General features: G+C 43.0%; 1 protein-coding gene across 3 annotated transcripts; it reads left to right on the forward strand.

Annotated features, from left to right (window-relative positions):
- Positions 1–16: 16 nt before the first annotated feature.
- LOC138811111 (zinc finger protein 420-like) lies at positions 17–13,591 on the forward strand. Of its 3 annotated transcripts, none has more exons than XM_069998704.1 (5): positions 17–330; positions 3,723–3,789; positions 6,419–6,545; positions 8,109–8,204; positions 11,911–13,591. In XM_069998704.1, the coding sequence occupies exons 2-5, from the start codon at positions 3,781–3,783 to the stop codon at positions 13,365–13,367; spliced, it is 1,689 nt and encodes a 562-aa protein (XP_069854805.1). In that variant the 5' UTR covers positions 17–330; positions 3,723–3,780; the 3' UTR covers positions 13,368–13,591. The 3 variants fall into 3 exon arrangements, with proteins under 3 accessions (XP_069854805.1, XP_069854804.1, XP_069854806.1); XM_069998703.1 differs by having other exon boundaries at positions 17–235; XM_069998705.1 differs by lacking the exon at positions 17–330 and adding an exon at positions 397–437.
- Positions 13,592–13,889: the final 298 nt, after the last annotated feature.

Consider the following 13,889-nt stretch of genomic DNA (forward strand, 5'->3'; position numbering starts at 1 on the left):
GCAGGCGGTGGGCGGGGCCTGCGCGCCTCACGGTTGCTGTGAGAACCGAGGCTGCTGCCTCGGTTTCCCACAAGGACTGAGGCACTGGGTAATCTGCCGGGGACTACATATCCCACCAGCGACGGAGATCACTCCGAACTCTGGCTCTGTTTCCTACCTCTCCTCCCCGGGCATGCCGTGCTGGACTTGGTCCTATGTGAGGAAGAAGGCGGAGCGGCTCGCTGAGAGGCTGCAGGTACGCTGCGCCCCGCGTAGCGGTGAGAGCCGGGCGGCGGGCGGCTCTGGCGGCTGCGAGGAGGGTGACGGTGTCGGTGGGAGACGACGGCGACGGTGAGAGGCCCGGGCCGCGGGAGACAGGACCGGCCGCGACTCTGCGAAGTGGGTGCGGTTGCGGGACTGAACTGTGCGTTGCGGCCCTTAACGGGACGGCGAACTGGGTGCGTTGTCGTGGCTGTGGAGCGAGTGTCCCTGTGACCTAGGTTCCCTGCTGCTTTCTGCGTCCTCCATTCAGTCACGTATGACTGACCCCCCCCCCCAAAAAAAAAACCACAAAACAAAACAAAAAACCCCCAAACCATTCAGGGCTGGTACTGGTGGGCTCACATCTGTAATCCTGGCTACTCTGGAGGCTGTGATCGAGGTTCAAAACCAGCCCAGGCAAGAATGTCTGTGAGGAAATGGAGGGACAAAGGGTGAACAAATGCAGAAGTGGCCTCTCACCCACTATGTTGAAAATGAACTATACAACTTATGGGTGGAGACGGGAGGGAAAAACTGGGAGAGAGCTAGGGAAAGGGTGACACGATCCAAAAAGAAATGTATTCATCACCTGGTTTATATAACTGTAACCCCTCTGTACATCACCTTTATAACAATAAAAGATTCAAAGTCATACAAAAGAATATCTGGTGCTTATCTCCAATTAAGCACCAGAAAGCAGAGGAGAGTGAACCTAGAGTTCAAGTAGTAGAGTGCCACCCTTGAGTGAAAAAAAGCTGAGGGTCGGGGATCAGATGCTGTGTTCAAGACACACATACAGTTCAGAGGAGAAATTAGGTGTTGAGGCCTTTCAGCAAGAAGTTACTCTGCTGGCTCAAGTGATATTGCCTGCCTATCAAATGGGTGACCCTAAATTCAATCTCCACCATCCCCTCTCCTCAAAAAAGTACAGATGTGCAATTAGGGTAGAAATTATAAAGCAAAACAGGAGTAAGATTAGGAGTATGGAATTCTTAGTTGGGAGTCCTTTGGGGTCCCTTTATATGTTTGAGAAATGTAGCATCCCTTAAATTCTGAGCCTAGGGACTGCTATGAACTGTGATACAGATGCCATAGACTATCTTTCCTTTCTCCTTTGGGTGGTACTAGGGCTTTAAACAAAGGATCTTGGGGCTGGGAAGGTGGCTCAGTGGTAAAGTGCTTGCCTTGCATGCCTGAGGCCCTGGGTTCAATTCCTCAGCACCATATAAGCAAAAAGAAAAAAGCCAGAAGTGGCGATGTGGCTCAAGTGGTAGAGGGCTAGCCTTGAGCTGAAGAGCTGAGGGACAGCGCCCAGGCCCAGAGTTCAGGCCCCACAACCGGACCAAAAATAAATAAACAAATAAACAAAGGATCTTGCACTTGCTAGGAAGGTGATCTACCAGTTGAACTACCTACCCCAGCCCAACCCCACCCCTATTCAGCAGGAGTAACCCTGAAAGATGTAATAATAATTACATGTGGTTACTCTTCTTTCTCCTTTAGGTTTCTTTCCTTCCTTCCTTCCTTCCTTCCTTTCTCCTCCACCACCTCCTTTGTCGGAGCCTGCCGGCAACGAAAGGGAATCCTGAATTAGGGGGTGAAGATGCGGAAAAATAAAGACATGAGACAAAGGATGGGGTCGGGAGGTCTGCAGCTCAAGACTGCAGCACCTTTTATTTTTAACTTTCCCTAATATATACTATTAGAAGTCAAGAGGTAACATAAGGTTACAATAGTCCAGAAAAACAAGGAAAATTTCAGTAAAAACAGAGTGCAGTAAAAACAAGACAAGGTCAACTGGTAGAAACTAAAACAAACTCTGCAGACATAGCAAAGCAATCCTGGGCACCTGGTGTTTTTTAATTTTCCAGAAAAACAAGGAAAATTTCAGTAAAAACAGAGTGCAGTAAAAACAAGACAAGGTCAACTGGTAGAAACTAAAACAAACTCTGCAGACATAGCAAAGCAATCCTGGGCACCTGGTGTTTTTTAATTTTCCAGAAAAACAAGGAAAATTTCAGTAAAAACAGAGTGCAGTAAAAACAAGACAAGGTCAACTGGTAGAAACTAAAACAAACTCTGCAGACATAGCAAAGCAATCCTGGGCACCTGGTGTTTTTTAAGTAAGCCAGTTCCTTGTACATGCCTTCAAGTGAGCACCGGGGTCAAGAATGACCTTTAAACTTTACTGTTGGCTCCCAACACTTCTCTTCCTCCTCCTCCTCTCCCCCCTCCTCTTCCTCCTCCTCCTCTTCCTTCTTCATGTTGACTGTGGGGCTTGAACTCAGGGTCTGGGTGCTGTCCCTGAGCCTCTTTGTACTCAATGCTAGTGTTCTACCACTTTGAGCCACAGCTCCACTTCCGGTTTTTGAGTGGTTAATTGGAGATAAGAGTCTCACAGGGACTCTTCTGCCTGGGCTGGCTTCAAACTGTGATCTTCAGATCTCAGTCTCCTGAGTGAGCCACTAGCACCCTTTAGGTTTCTACAGATGAGAAATCAACATGCAAATTATTAGAGTGAGACAGTGACTCAAGTGTTCCAGGAGTTCTTAAGTCATTGTCTCTGTGTGTGTGTTTATGAGTATATAGGAGCATCTTGAAATTGTACAGATAGTTGTAGTTTATAGTTGTAATCTATAGGTGTTAGTGTTTGTTTTTTTGGTCAGTCATGGGGCTTGAACTAAGGGCTTGGGCACTGTCCCTGAGCTCTTTTGCTCAAAGCTAGCCCTCTACCACTTTGAGCCACAGCATCACTTCTGGTTTTCTGGTGGTTAATTGGATGAGAGTCTTATGGACTTTCCTGCCCAGGCTGGCTTTGAACTGCCTTAGATCTCAGCCTCCTGAGTAGTTAGCATTACAGGTGTGAGCCACTAGCTCCAGGCTCTAGCTCAGCTTTTTTACTCAAGGCTGGTGCTCTATCACTTGAGCTATGCCTTTAGTTCAACATTTACCTGGAGCCTCACAAATTTTTGCCCCATCTGAACTACTATCCTTCAGATCTCTGCCTCCCAAGTAGCTTAAATAATAGAACAGACATTTAGCTTAGTGAGATAATGACTTTTTAATATTTGGTGTATAGGTTTACATGGAAATAGATTTATCTAGAAACCTCAATCTGCTGAAATTATGTGCAATGGGGATGGAAAAGCTTAACAGCAATACTAAGTAACTCTCCTTTTTTTTTTTTTTTGGGTTGTGGGGCTTGGACTCTGCACCTGGGTGCTGTCCTCTTCAGCTCAAGGCTAGCACTATTTGAGCCACAGTGCCACTTCTGGATTTCTAGTGGTTTTTGGAGATAAGAGTCTCATGAATTTTCTTGCCCAGGCTGGCTTTGAACTGTGATCCTCAGATCTTAGCCTCCTCAGTGGCTAGGATTATAGGTGTCAGCCACTAGTGCCCAGTTACTAAGTAACTTTTAAGTTCTGTCCTCTTAGAACACAGCAGAATCCTAGTCTGAAGGTCTTTTCTTCTTCCATTTCTAGCTCTCTGGATCCATGCTTTTCTGAGAGTGGAACTGTAAAGTCCTGAAGTTTGAAAATCATGGCCTATGTAAGTTGATGTTTCTTTATTGAAATGTATATGTGTGTGCATATATATGTATATTTGTATGTATGTGTGTGTATATATATATATATATATATATATATATATATATATATATATATATATATATATTAGGTCATGCAAGTATTTTCTTGAAGTTTTCACCAGAGGAAATTTTTCCTCAAAATAACTTGTTTCTAATTCTCATTCTTTCACTGATGCCAAATGTGATGCCAAATTACCCAGCTTCTTCTACTGTGTGGCTCATTCAGAATTGAACTTTAGCTGTTTCATTTATTACAAACAAGCCATTTGGTTTAGTTCATGTGTAAGGGAACAGACTTACACAGGACATCATACTGGGACTTGGGGATTATTGGTAACCCATATAGAAGCTGCATAACACACTCAGGACAAAGAGTCAATGAGAAATATTAGATGGACACAAAAGAGAGAGAACTGAAAATGAACTCACGTATATGTGTTATAGCTACATAAAAAGCTTATGTAGATACTCTAAACCACATGGGCTTAGCCGGGCGCTGGTGGCTCACGCCTGTAATCCTAGCTACTCAGGAGGCTGAGATCTGAGGATCGCGGTTCAAAGCCAGCCCGGGCAGGAAAGACCGTGAGACTCCTATCTCCAATAAACCACCAGAAAACCAGAAGTGGCGCTGTAGCTCAAGTGGTAGAGCGCTCACCTTGAGCTGAAGAGCTGAGGGACAGCGCCCAGGCCCAGAGTTCAAGCCCCACAACCGACAAAAAAAAAAAAAATTAGATAAACCACATGGGCTTGTCAAAACAAGGAAAATTGCTCACACCTGTAATCCTGAGGATTGCTGTTCAAAGCAGGAAAATCTATGAGACTCTTATCTTCAGTTATCCACCAAAAAAGCCAGACAGAGCTGTGGCTGTAGAGTGCTAGCCTTGAGCAAAACAAAAAATCTCCCCAGGGACACTCCTGGATTAGCACAACAAAACCAAAACCAAAACATTGGATTAACTTTTTCTTTTCTTCTTTTTTCTTTCTTTTTTTTTTTTTTTTTGGTCAGTCGTAGGCTTGAACTCTGGGTGTGGGTGCTGTTCCTCAGCTCTTCAGCGCAAGGCCAGTACTCTACCACTTGAGCCACAGCACCACTTACTTTTTCTTTTTTTTTTGTCGGTCGTGGGGCTTGAACTCTGGGCCTGGGCGCTGTCCCTCAGCTCTTCAGCTCAAGGCGAGCGCTCTACCACTTGAGCTACAGCACCACTTCCGGTTTTCTGGTGGTTTATTGGAGATAGGAGTCTCATGGTCTTTCTTGTCCGGGCTGGCTTTGAACCGCGATCCTCAGATCTCAGCCTCCTGAGTAGCTAGGATTACAGGCGTGAGCCACCAGCACCCGGCTTTACTTTTTCTTTTAAAAGCAAAAATTTTGCTGGGTGTGTTGGTGTATGCCTGTAATCCCAACTATTCAAAAGGCAGAGGTAAGAGGATTTTTGAGCCAAAGGTTAGCTTGAGACCCTACCTAAAAGAATTAAAATCTAAAAAGCAAAGTTGAGTGCTTACTTAGCAAGCACTAGGCCTCAGGTTCTGTTCTTAGTATCACCACCCCAAAACAATTTATTTGGCAGATATCAGAGATTATACTTGTATTCACTATTTTAATACATAAACCTTATTTATCACCAAATGTTTTGCATCTTTAAGAGTGCACTAGGTCTAGGAAGGTGGTTCAGTGGTAGAGTACTTGCCTTGCATGCATGAGGCTCTGGGTTTGATTCCTCAGCACCACATAAGCAGAAAAGCCACAAGTGACACTGTGTCTCAAGTGGTAGAGCACTAGCCTTGAGCTGAAGAGCTGAGGGAAAGTGCCTAGGACCAGAGTTCACGCCTGACGACCAGCCCTCCCCCCCTCCCCAAAATGCACCAGACAGTTTTGTTTATGCTAGAAGTTTGCTTCAAAAAAAAAACTGTTAATTCTGCACTTTGCATATTATAAATTTGTATAAATCAGCACCTGGGCTGATTTTATTGCCCTCTTTGTATAATGCAGTCCATTTCTCATCTCTGCAATCTTTCTTTTCTATACTCTTTCCTTCCTTCCTTCCTTCCTTCCTTCCTTCCTTCCTTCCTTCCTTCCTTCCTTCCTTCCTTCCTGTCAGTCCTGGGGCTTGAACTCTGGGCCTGGGCACTATCCTTGAGCTCAAGGTGAGCGCTCTATCACTTTAGCCACAAGCCCCACTTCTGGTTTTCTGGTGGTTAATTGGAGATAAGAGTCTCAGTCTTGGGGCTGGGAAGTTGGCTCAGTGGTAGAGTGCTTGCCTCACATGCATGAGGCCCTGGGTTCGATTCCTCAGCACCACATAAGCAGAAAAAAGCCAGAAATGGTGCTGTGGCTCAAGTGGTAGAGCGCTTGCCTTGAGCTGAAGAGCTGAGGGACAGCGCCCAGGCCCAGAGTTCAGACCCCACGACTGGGCCCCCTCCCCCCAAAAAAAGAGTCTCGGTCTTTGCTGCCCAGGCTGACTTTGAACCATGTTCCTCAGATCTCAGCCTCCTGAGTAGGAAGAATTATAGATGTGAGCCACTGGCGCCTGGCTGCAATCTTTAAAGTAATTCCTTTAATTTCTCCAGTGATATATGGGTTTGCCATTTCAGGGACCAGTGACATTCAGGGATATAGCCATAGACTTTTCCCAGCAGGAGTGGGAATGCCTCAACTCTTCCCAGAAGAACTTGTACCGGAATGTGATGATGGAGAACTATGGTAACTTGGTCTCATTGGGTATGTTTTCTGATTCAAATAATGGATAATTTAGATCTTTTCTAGAATTTTTTTTTTTTTTTGGTCAGTAGTGTGGCTTGAACTCATGTACTGGGTACTGTCCCTGAGCTTTTTTGTTCAAAGCTAGCACTCTACCACTTTGAGCCACAGAACCACTTCCTGTTTTCTGGTGGTTAAGTGGAGATAAGAGTCTCCTGGAAGTTGGGTGCTGGTGGCTCACGCCTATAGTTCTAGCTACTCAGGAGTCTGAGATCTGAGGATCATGGTTCAAAGCCAGCCCAGGCAAGGAAAGTCCTTGAGACTCTTATCTCCAATAAACCATTCAGAAAACCAGAAGTGGTGCTGTGGCTCAAGGGGTAGAGTGCTTGACTTGAGCTGAAGAGCTGAGGGACAGTGCCCAGGCCCAAAGTTCAAGCCCTACAACCGACCAAAAAAAAAAGAGTCTCATGGACTTTGCTGCCTAAGCTGGCTTCATACCATGATCCTCAAATCTCAGCCTCCTGAGTAGCTAGGATTACAGGCAAGAGCCACCAGGGCCTGGCTAACAGTTTCTTTTCCTACTCCTATTTTGAAGACAAACTATGGGAAACTGGTTAATTTTTTTTTCTTTTTTCTTTTCCTTCTCAAAAGAAGTGGTTAGGTTACAATGGCAAGTCCATTATAAACGCATTTGTCTTTCCCATCTTTCAATCATAGTTAAACCTTCTCTAATCTCACTTAGAATTATCTCTGTTCCTTAGCTAGATTAGGGTTCTGGGCATGTACAGTATAAGCATCGTTAAAGGACTTAGGTTGCCTATTTATGCCCAAGTTTACTATATTATGTTATCTGATCCATTTTCAGGAAGAACAGCTTGACAGATGATTCTGAGTTGTTCTAATTACTAAATGTACTTCTACAATTTATATAATGGTGGATTCCCTTAAAATTGAAGTAAATTATTTTGCTTCCTAAGACAAACTTTATATGATTTTAAGGATTCTTTAATTTCCACCAGGCACCAGTGGCTCATGCCTATAATTCTAGCAACTCAGGAGGTTGAGATCTGAGGATCATAGTTAAAAGCCATCCTGGGCAGAAAAGTTAATGAGACTCTTTTTTTTTTTTCATTGTTGTTGGTCATAGGGCCTGCACTCTGGGCCTGGGCTTTGTCCCTCAGCTCTTCAGCTCAAGGCTAGCACTCTACCACTCTACCACAGTGCCACTTCTGGCTTTTTTCTGCTTATGTGGTGCTGAGGAATTGAGCCCAGAGCCTCATGCATGCACTGAGCCAACTTCCCAGCCCAATGAGACTCTTATCTCCACTTAAATACAAAAACGCCACAAGTAGAACTGTGGCTCAAGTCATAGAATGTTAGCCTTGAGCAAAGGAAGCTCAGGAACAGTACCCAGGTCCTAAGTTTAGGCTCCAGCACTGGCACAATAATAATAATAATAATAATAATAATTCCTTCAATGTTCTCATCTGTTTTTATATAACATCACTTTTTCTTTTACCATTAATATGAATTTGACTAAGCAAAGCATTTCTACATTTTAATGTGTTCATTTTTTAAAAATAGGACATTCCATTTCTAAGCCAGATATAATTACATTATTGGAACAAGGAAAAGATCCCTGGATGATTGTGAGGGAAGAAACAAGAAAGGGCTTTAGAGGTAAGTAACAGTAACTCTGACTATAGGAAGCCATTTTCAGGCAGAGGCCCAACTGGCCAAAGAAGAGAGACACACACTTAGAATGTTGGTTGGAAATCTCATAGTAAAGAAAAGGCTTGTGCCAGGCACTGGTGGCTCACACCTGTAATCCTAGCTGCCCAGGAGGCTGACATCTGAAGATTTTGGTTTGAAACCAACCTGGCCAAAACAGCTCCTGTGAAACTCTTGTCTCCAATTAACTACTCAAAAACTAGAAGTGGTACTATGTCTACAGCACTAGCTTTGAGCAAAAGAGCTCAGGAACAGTGCCCAGACCCTGAGTTCAAAGTCTCACCACAGGGGATAGAGGGGAAAGGTTTGTGGTCCTGAGAGGAGAGAAATACTCCCCATGAGCTTCACTTTAGTTAGTTACTCAGTTTTTTCAGCTTCATATTCCTATTCCAGTTCAGAAAGGGGCACTGTGCTCTGGATTTTGGACTCAGCTGATGGTATATTATAAGGGCTTAGGTCATTCAAGTATATTAAAAGTAATATGCCAAGAAGAGTGAACAGCTCATATGAAGATCTTGAAGAGGGTGTGAGTATTGTCAGTTTTAGGAGCAGCAAGAATATCACAATTGCCAGGTAATGGAGGCTCATACCTGTAAACCTTGCTACTTAGAAGGTCGAGATCTGACAATTGAGGTTTGAAGACAGCCCAGGCAAGAAAAGTCTATAAGAATCTCCAGGGTGCTGGTGGCTCACGCCCATAATCCTAGCGACTGAGGAGGCTGAGAGCTGAAGATCACGGTTCAAAGCCAGTCTGGGAAGACTCTTATGTCCAATTAGCCACTAGAAGACTGGGAGTGGTACTGTGTCTCAAGTGGTAGAGCACTTGCCTGGAGCTGAAGACTCAGTGATAGTGCCCAGGCCCAGAGTTCAAGCCCCATGACTGACAAAAAAAAAAAAAAAAGAATCTCCAATTAGCCACAAAAAGTTGGAAAGTAGAGCTGTGGCTCAAGTTGTAGAGCGCTATCCTGGAGCAATAAAGCTCAGGGACAGTGTTGAGTTCAAACCCTATTACTGGCACCCCAAAAAAAAAAAAAGGATAAAATAAACTCAGTATGTCACGAATGATTATGTATTAGTAAGTATTATCATTTATTAAGAAGAACTACAGTTTTTTTTTTGTTTTTATTTTTGTTTTTGTTTTTGTCAGTTGTAGGGCCTAAACTCTGAGCCTGGGCACTGTCCCTCAGCTCTTCAGATCAAGGCTCGTGTTTTACCACTTGAGCCACAGCGACACTTCTGGCCTTTTCTGTTTATATGGTGCTGCGGAATTGAACCCAGGGCCTCATGCATTTGAGGCAAGCACTCTACCACTGAGCTACCTTCCCAGCCCTACAGTTGTTTCTTAAGGTTAATTAGGATCCATGATTTGATTAAATTTTTATATCTTTAATTTTATTATTTTATTAATTTATTTATTTTTGTTGGTTGTGGGGCCTGAACTCTGGGCCTGAGTGCTGTGCCTTAGCTCTTCAGCTCAAGGCTAGAGCTCTACAGCTTGAGCCACAGCGCCACTGAGCTTTTTCTGCTTAGGTGGTATTGAAGAATCCAACCCAGGGCCTCATGTATGCAAGGTAAGCACTCTACCACTGAGCTATCTTCCCAGCCCTATATCTTTAATTTTAAATAAAACTTAATAGAGGCTGGGAAGGTGGCTCAGTGATAGAGTGCTTGCTTAGCGTGCATGAAGCCGTGGGTTTGGTTCCTCAGTACCACATAAACAGAGCCGGAAGTGGAGCTGTGGCTCAAGGGGTAGAGTGCTAGCCTTGAGCAAAAGAAGCTCAGGGATAATGCTCAGGCCCTGAGTTCAAGCCTCAGGACTGGCAAGAAAAAACAGAAAAAAAAGTTTAATAGAACTCTACATTAAATCAATATAGATTGGCGAATTATTCGTATTCATGCTTTTCAGATATTCACTTAAAAAAAATCTCAATCTTCCCACAGTGCCAGTTCCAGTTTTCTGGTGGTTTATTGCAGATAAGAGTCTCATGGAGGGGCTGGAATGGTGGCTCAGTGGTAGAGCGCTTGCCTTGCATGCATGAGGCCCTCGGTTCGATTCCTCAACACCACATAAGAAAAAAGAAAAAAGCTGGAAGTGACACTGTGGCTCAAGTGGTAGAGTGCTAGCCTTGAGCTGAAGAGCTGAGGGACAACGCCCAGGCCCTGAGTTCAGGCCCCACGACCGGACCCAAAAAAAGAAAGAGTCCCATGGACTTTCCTGTCTGGCCTGGCTTTGAACTGCAATCCCCAGATCTCAGCTTCCTGAGTAACTAGGATTATAGGTGTGAGTCACTGGCACCCGGCTTTCTTCACTTAACATTCATTAGCATTCTAAACTTTATTTTTCTTTCTTTCTTTTTTTTTTTTGGGGGGTCCGGACGTGGGGCCTGAACTCTGGGCTTGGGTGCTGTCCCTCAGCTCTTCAGCTCAAGGCTAGCACTCTACCACTTGAGCCACAGCACCACTTCCGGTTTTTTTCTTTTTGCTTATGTGGTGCAGAGGATTGGAACCTAGGGTCTCAGGCATGCAAGGCAAGCGCTCTACCACTGAGCCACCTTCCCAGCCCTTTATTTTTCTTTTATCCTTATTATATTCCTGGGCTATCTTAATTCTTGATATGTTTGTTTATATTACACATGGTAGCTAATATAGGAAGTCACCCATTTTATCACTGTGGCAAAGTAATAAATGAGAGTTGTGGAGTCATTTTGACAGTAACAAGTATAAACTGTACAGCTGATTTTAGAGTTCTTACAAATGTTCATTTCTAGTTGGCAACATTTAAATTATTAGAAAAGAATCTGTACAATGCAAACATGGGAGTTTTCTGTTTGTTGGTGGTGTTTGTTTTTACTTTGTGGTTTTTTCTTTTTGTTCTTTCTATCTTTTGAGAGGTGGTAAGGAGGAGAGTAGAAATGGAGGGAGAGAGGGTGAAAAATGCAGTCAGAGCATTTAGTATACACTATGTGGAAAATGAATTATGCAACTTGTGGGCAGAAATGGGTGAAGGAAGCCGGGCACCAGTGGCTCACGCCTATAATCCTAGCTACTCAGGAGGCTGAGATCTGAGGATTGCAGTTCAAAGCCAGCCCGGGCAGGAAAAGTCCGTGAGACTCTTATTTCCAATAAACCACAAAACCGGAAGTGGTGCTGTGGCTCAAGTGGTAGAGTGCTCGCCTTGAGCTGAAGAGCTGAGGGACATCACCCAGACCCAGAGTTCAAGCCTCAAGACTGACCAAAAAAAAAAAAAAAAAGAAAAAGAATGGGTGAAGGAAGCTCAGAAAGCAAAGGAAGGGGTGACATTGTCCAGAAAGAAATGTATTCATTACCTGACTTACGAAATGGTAAGTATAACACCTTAATAATAACAATAAAATTATACACTTAAAAAAATGGTCTAAGCCGGGCACCAGTGGCTTATGCCTGTAAGCAAAGCCTGGGTAGAAAATTACCCATAAAACTCTTATCTCCAAGTAACCACTCAAAAAACCAGAAGTGGTGCTGTGTAGAGTGCTAGCTTTGAGAACAAAAAGGCTCAGGGACAATGCCTTGTCTGTGAGTTAAAGCCCCACAATCAACAAAAAAAAAAAATAAAAAATCTATAGAGCATTTATTTTTGGCATCTAATAAAACAAAAGGTTTTTATTACTTCTTTTAGAATTCAAGCCTGCGTGTGAAAATATCAACCTTGGAAAAGTTGACATTTATAGAATACATTCCTCTGTCATTCTACAGCAAAGATTTGATAGTAGTGAGAAGTCTTATGAATGTGACAAATGTGGGAAGTCCTTTACTCGTCCTACAAACCTCATAGTACATCGGAGAATTCATACTGGTGAGAAACCCTATGAATGTAGTCAATGTGGAAAAGCCTTTAATCGTGCGTCCAACCTTCGGCAACATCAAAAAATTCATACTGGTGAAAAGCCCTATAAATGTGAAGAATGTGTGATGACATTCAGTCGCAATATAGACCTTAGAGTTCATCAAAGAATCCATACAGGTGAGAAACCCTATCAGTGTGAAGAATGTGGGAAGGCCTTTAGTCGTGTCTCATACCTGACTCAACATGGAAAAGTTCATAGTGGAGAGAAATCCTATGTATGTCATGAATGTGGGAAGGCCTTTAGTAGAGGTGGAAAACTTAAAATGCATCAGAGAATCCATACTGGGGAGAAACCCTACCAATGTAAGACTTGTGGGAAGGCCTTTAGCCAAGCCTCTCACCTGGTGCAACATGACAGAATTCATACTGGCGAGAAGCCATATGAATGCCACAAATGTGGGATGACCTTTAGTCGTGGTGTAGATCTTACAGTACATCATAGAATTCATACTGGTGAAAAACCCTATAAATGTAAAGAATGTTGGAAGGCCTTTAGTTCTGCCTCAAATCTTGTTCAACATGAGAGAATTCACACCGGCAAGAAGCCCTATAAATGTGAAGAATGTGGGATGACCTTCAGTCGTGTCTATCAGCTTATTCCCCATCAGAGAATGCACACTGGTGTCAAACCCTATGAATGTAATGAATGTGGGAAGGCCTTTATTCGTGCCTCAACCCTTATTCAACATGAGAGGATTCATACTGGTGAGAAGCCCTATAAATGTACAGAATGTGGAAAGGCTTATATTCATGGTGGTAGCCTTAGGATGCACCAGAAAATTCATACTGGTGAGAAGCCCTATAAATGTAAAGAATGCGGAAAGGCTTTTGGTTGTACATCAGATCTCCTTAGACATGAGAGGATTCACACTGGTGAGAAACCCTATGAATGTAAGGAATGTTGGAAGGCCTTTAGTCATGTTGAAAGCCTTAGAATGCATCATAAACTTCACACTGGGGAGAAACCCTATGAATGTAAAGAGTGCAGGAAAGCTTTTAAGAGTGGCCACCAGCTAAAAGTACATCAGAGAATTCATACAGGTGAAAAGCCCTATGAATGCAAGGAATGCGGGAAGGCCTTTAGTGTCTATGGACGTCTTACTCGACATCAGACTATTCACAGTAGTGAGAAGCCATTTGCATGTAATAAATGTGGAAAGTCCTTTAGACATAATTCAAGTCTTAAAGTACATCTAAGAATTCATGCTAGAGAAAAACATGATGAATGAAAGCATTGTGAGAAGAGGCATTAGATAATGTGTGGATTATCAGCATATTCATATGCTGAGAAACAATTTGAACATAAAGAATATGGAAAAATTTTTAAATATGATTCATTTCTCATAAGGCTTTTGTACATATGAAAACCCCTCAGAATATATTTTTTCAGTTCAAGTATTCATGTTCAGAGAATTTCTAATGTATTTTATTGTAACATAGAATATTTGTGTTTATTTATAGGAATGTAAAAATGTTTTATGTTTTACAAAAAAGCCTTCCAGCACTATCAGTTATTTTTAAACTTATACCACAGAAAACCACTTGATCTAATAAATGTAGGAAAATTATTTTGATTGCCATTCTATTCCACTCCTTGTATATTGGAAAAGATATTTATCCTTCTGAGAGCCTTCCAAAATTGATGAGAATTGTACCTATAGTACAGGAACTCAGTTGCGAGAAACAGAGAAGCCACATTTTGAGAAGTCATCCAATTAGGAGTCTTTATTGGAGAGCTGGTGGCTGCAGGT

This window comes from Dipodomys merriami, unplaced genomic scaffold, assembly GCF_024711535.1.
Source record: "Dipodomys merriami isolate MVZ:Mamm:240054 unplaced genomic scaffold, mDipMer1.0.p SCAF_52, whole genome shotgun sequence".
NCBI classification, from domain to species: domain Eukaryota; kingdom Metazoa; phylum Chordata; class Mammalia; order Rodentia; family Heteromyidae; genus Dipodomys; species Dipodomys merriami.

Excerpts from the sequence above, each read along its gene's own strand:
- LOC138811111 (XM_069998704.1), top strand. Across the intron at positions 6,546-8,108 it reads TGGTAACTTGGTCTCATTGG|GACATTCCATTTCTAAGCCA; the intron begins GTATGTTTTCTG and ends TTTTAAAAATAG. Across the intron at positions 8,205-11,910 it reads AACAAGAAAGGGCTTTAGAG|AATTCAAGCCTGCGTGTGAA; the intron begins GTAAGTAACAGT and ends TACTTCTTTTAG.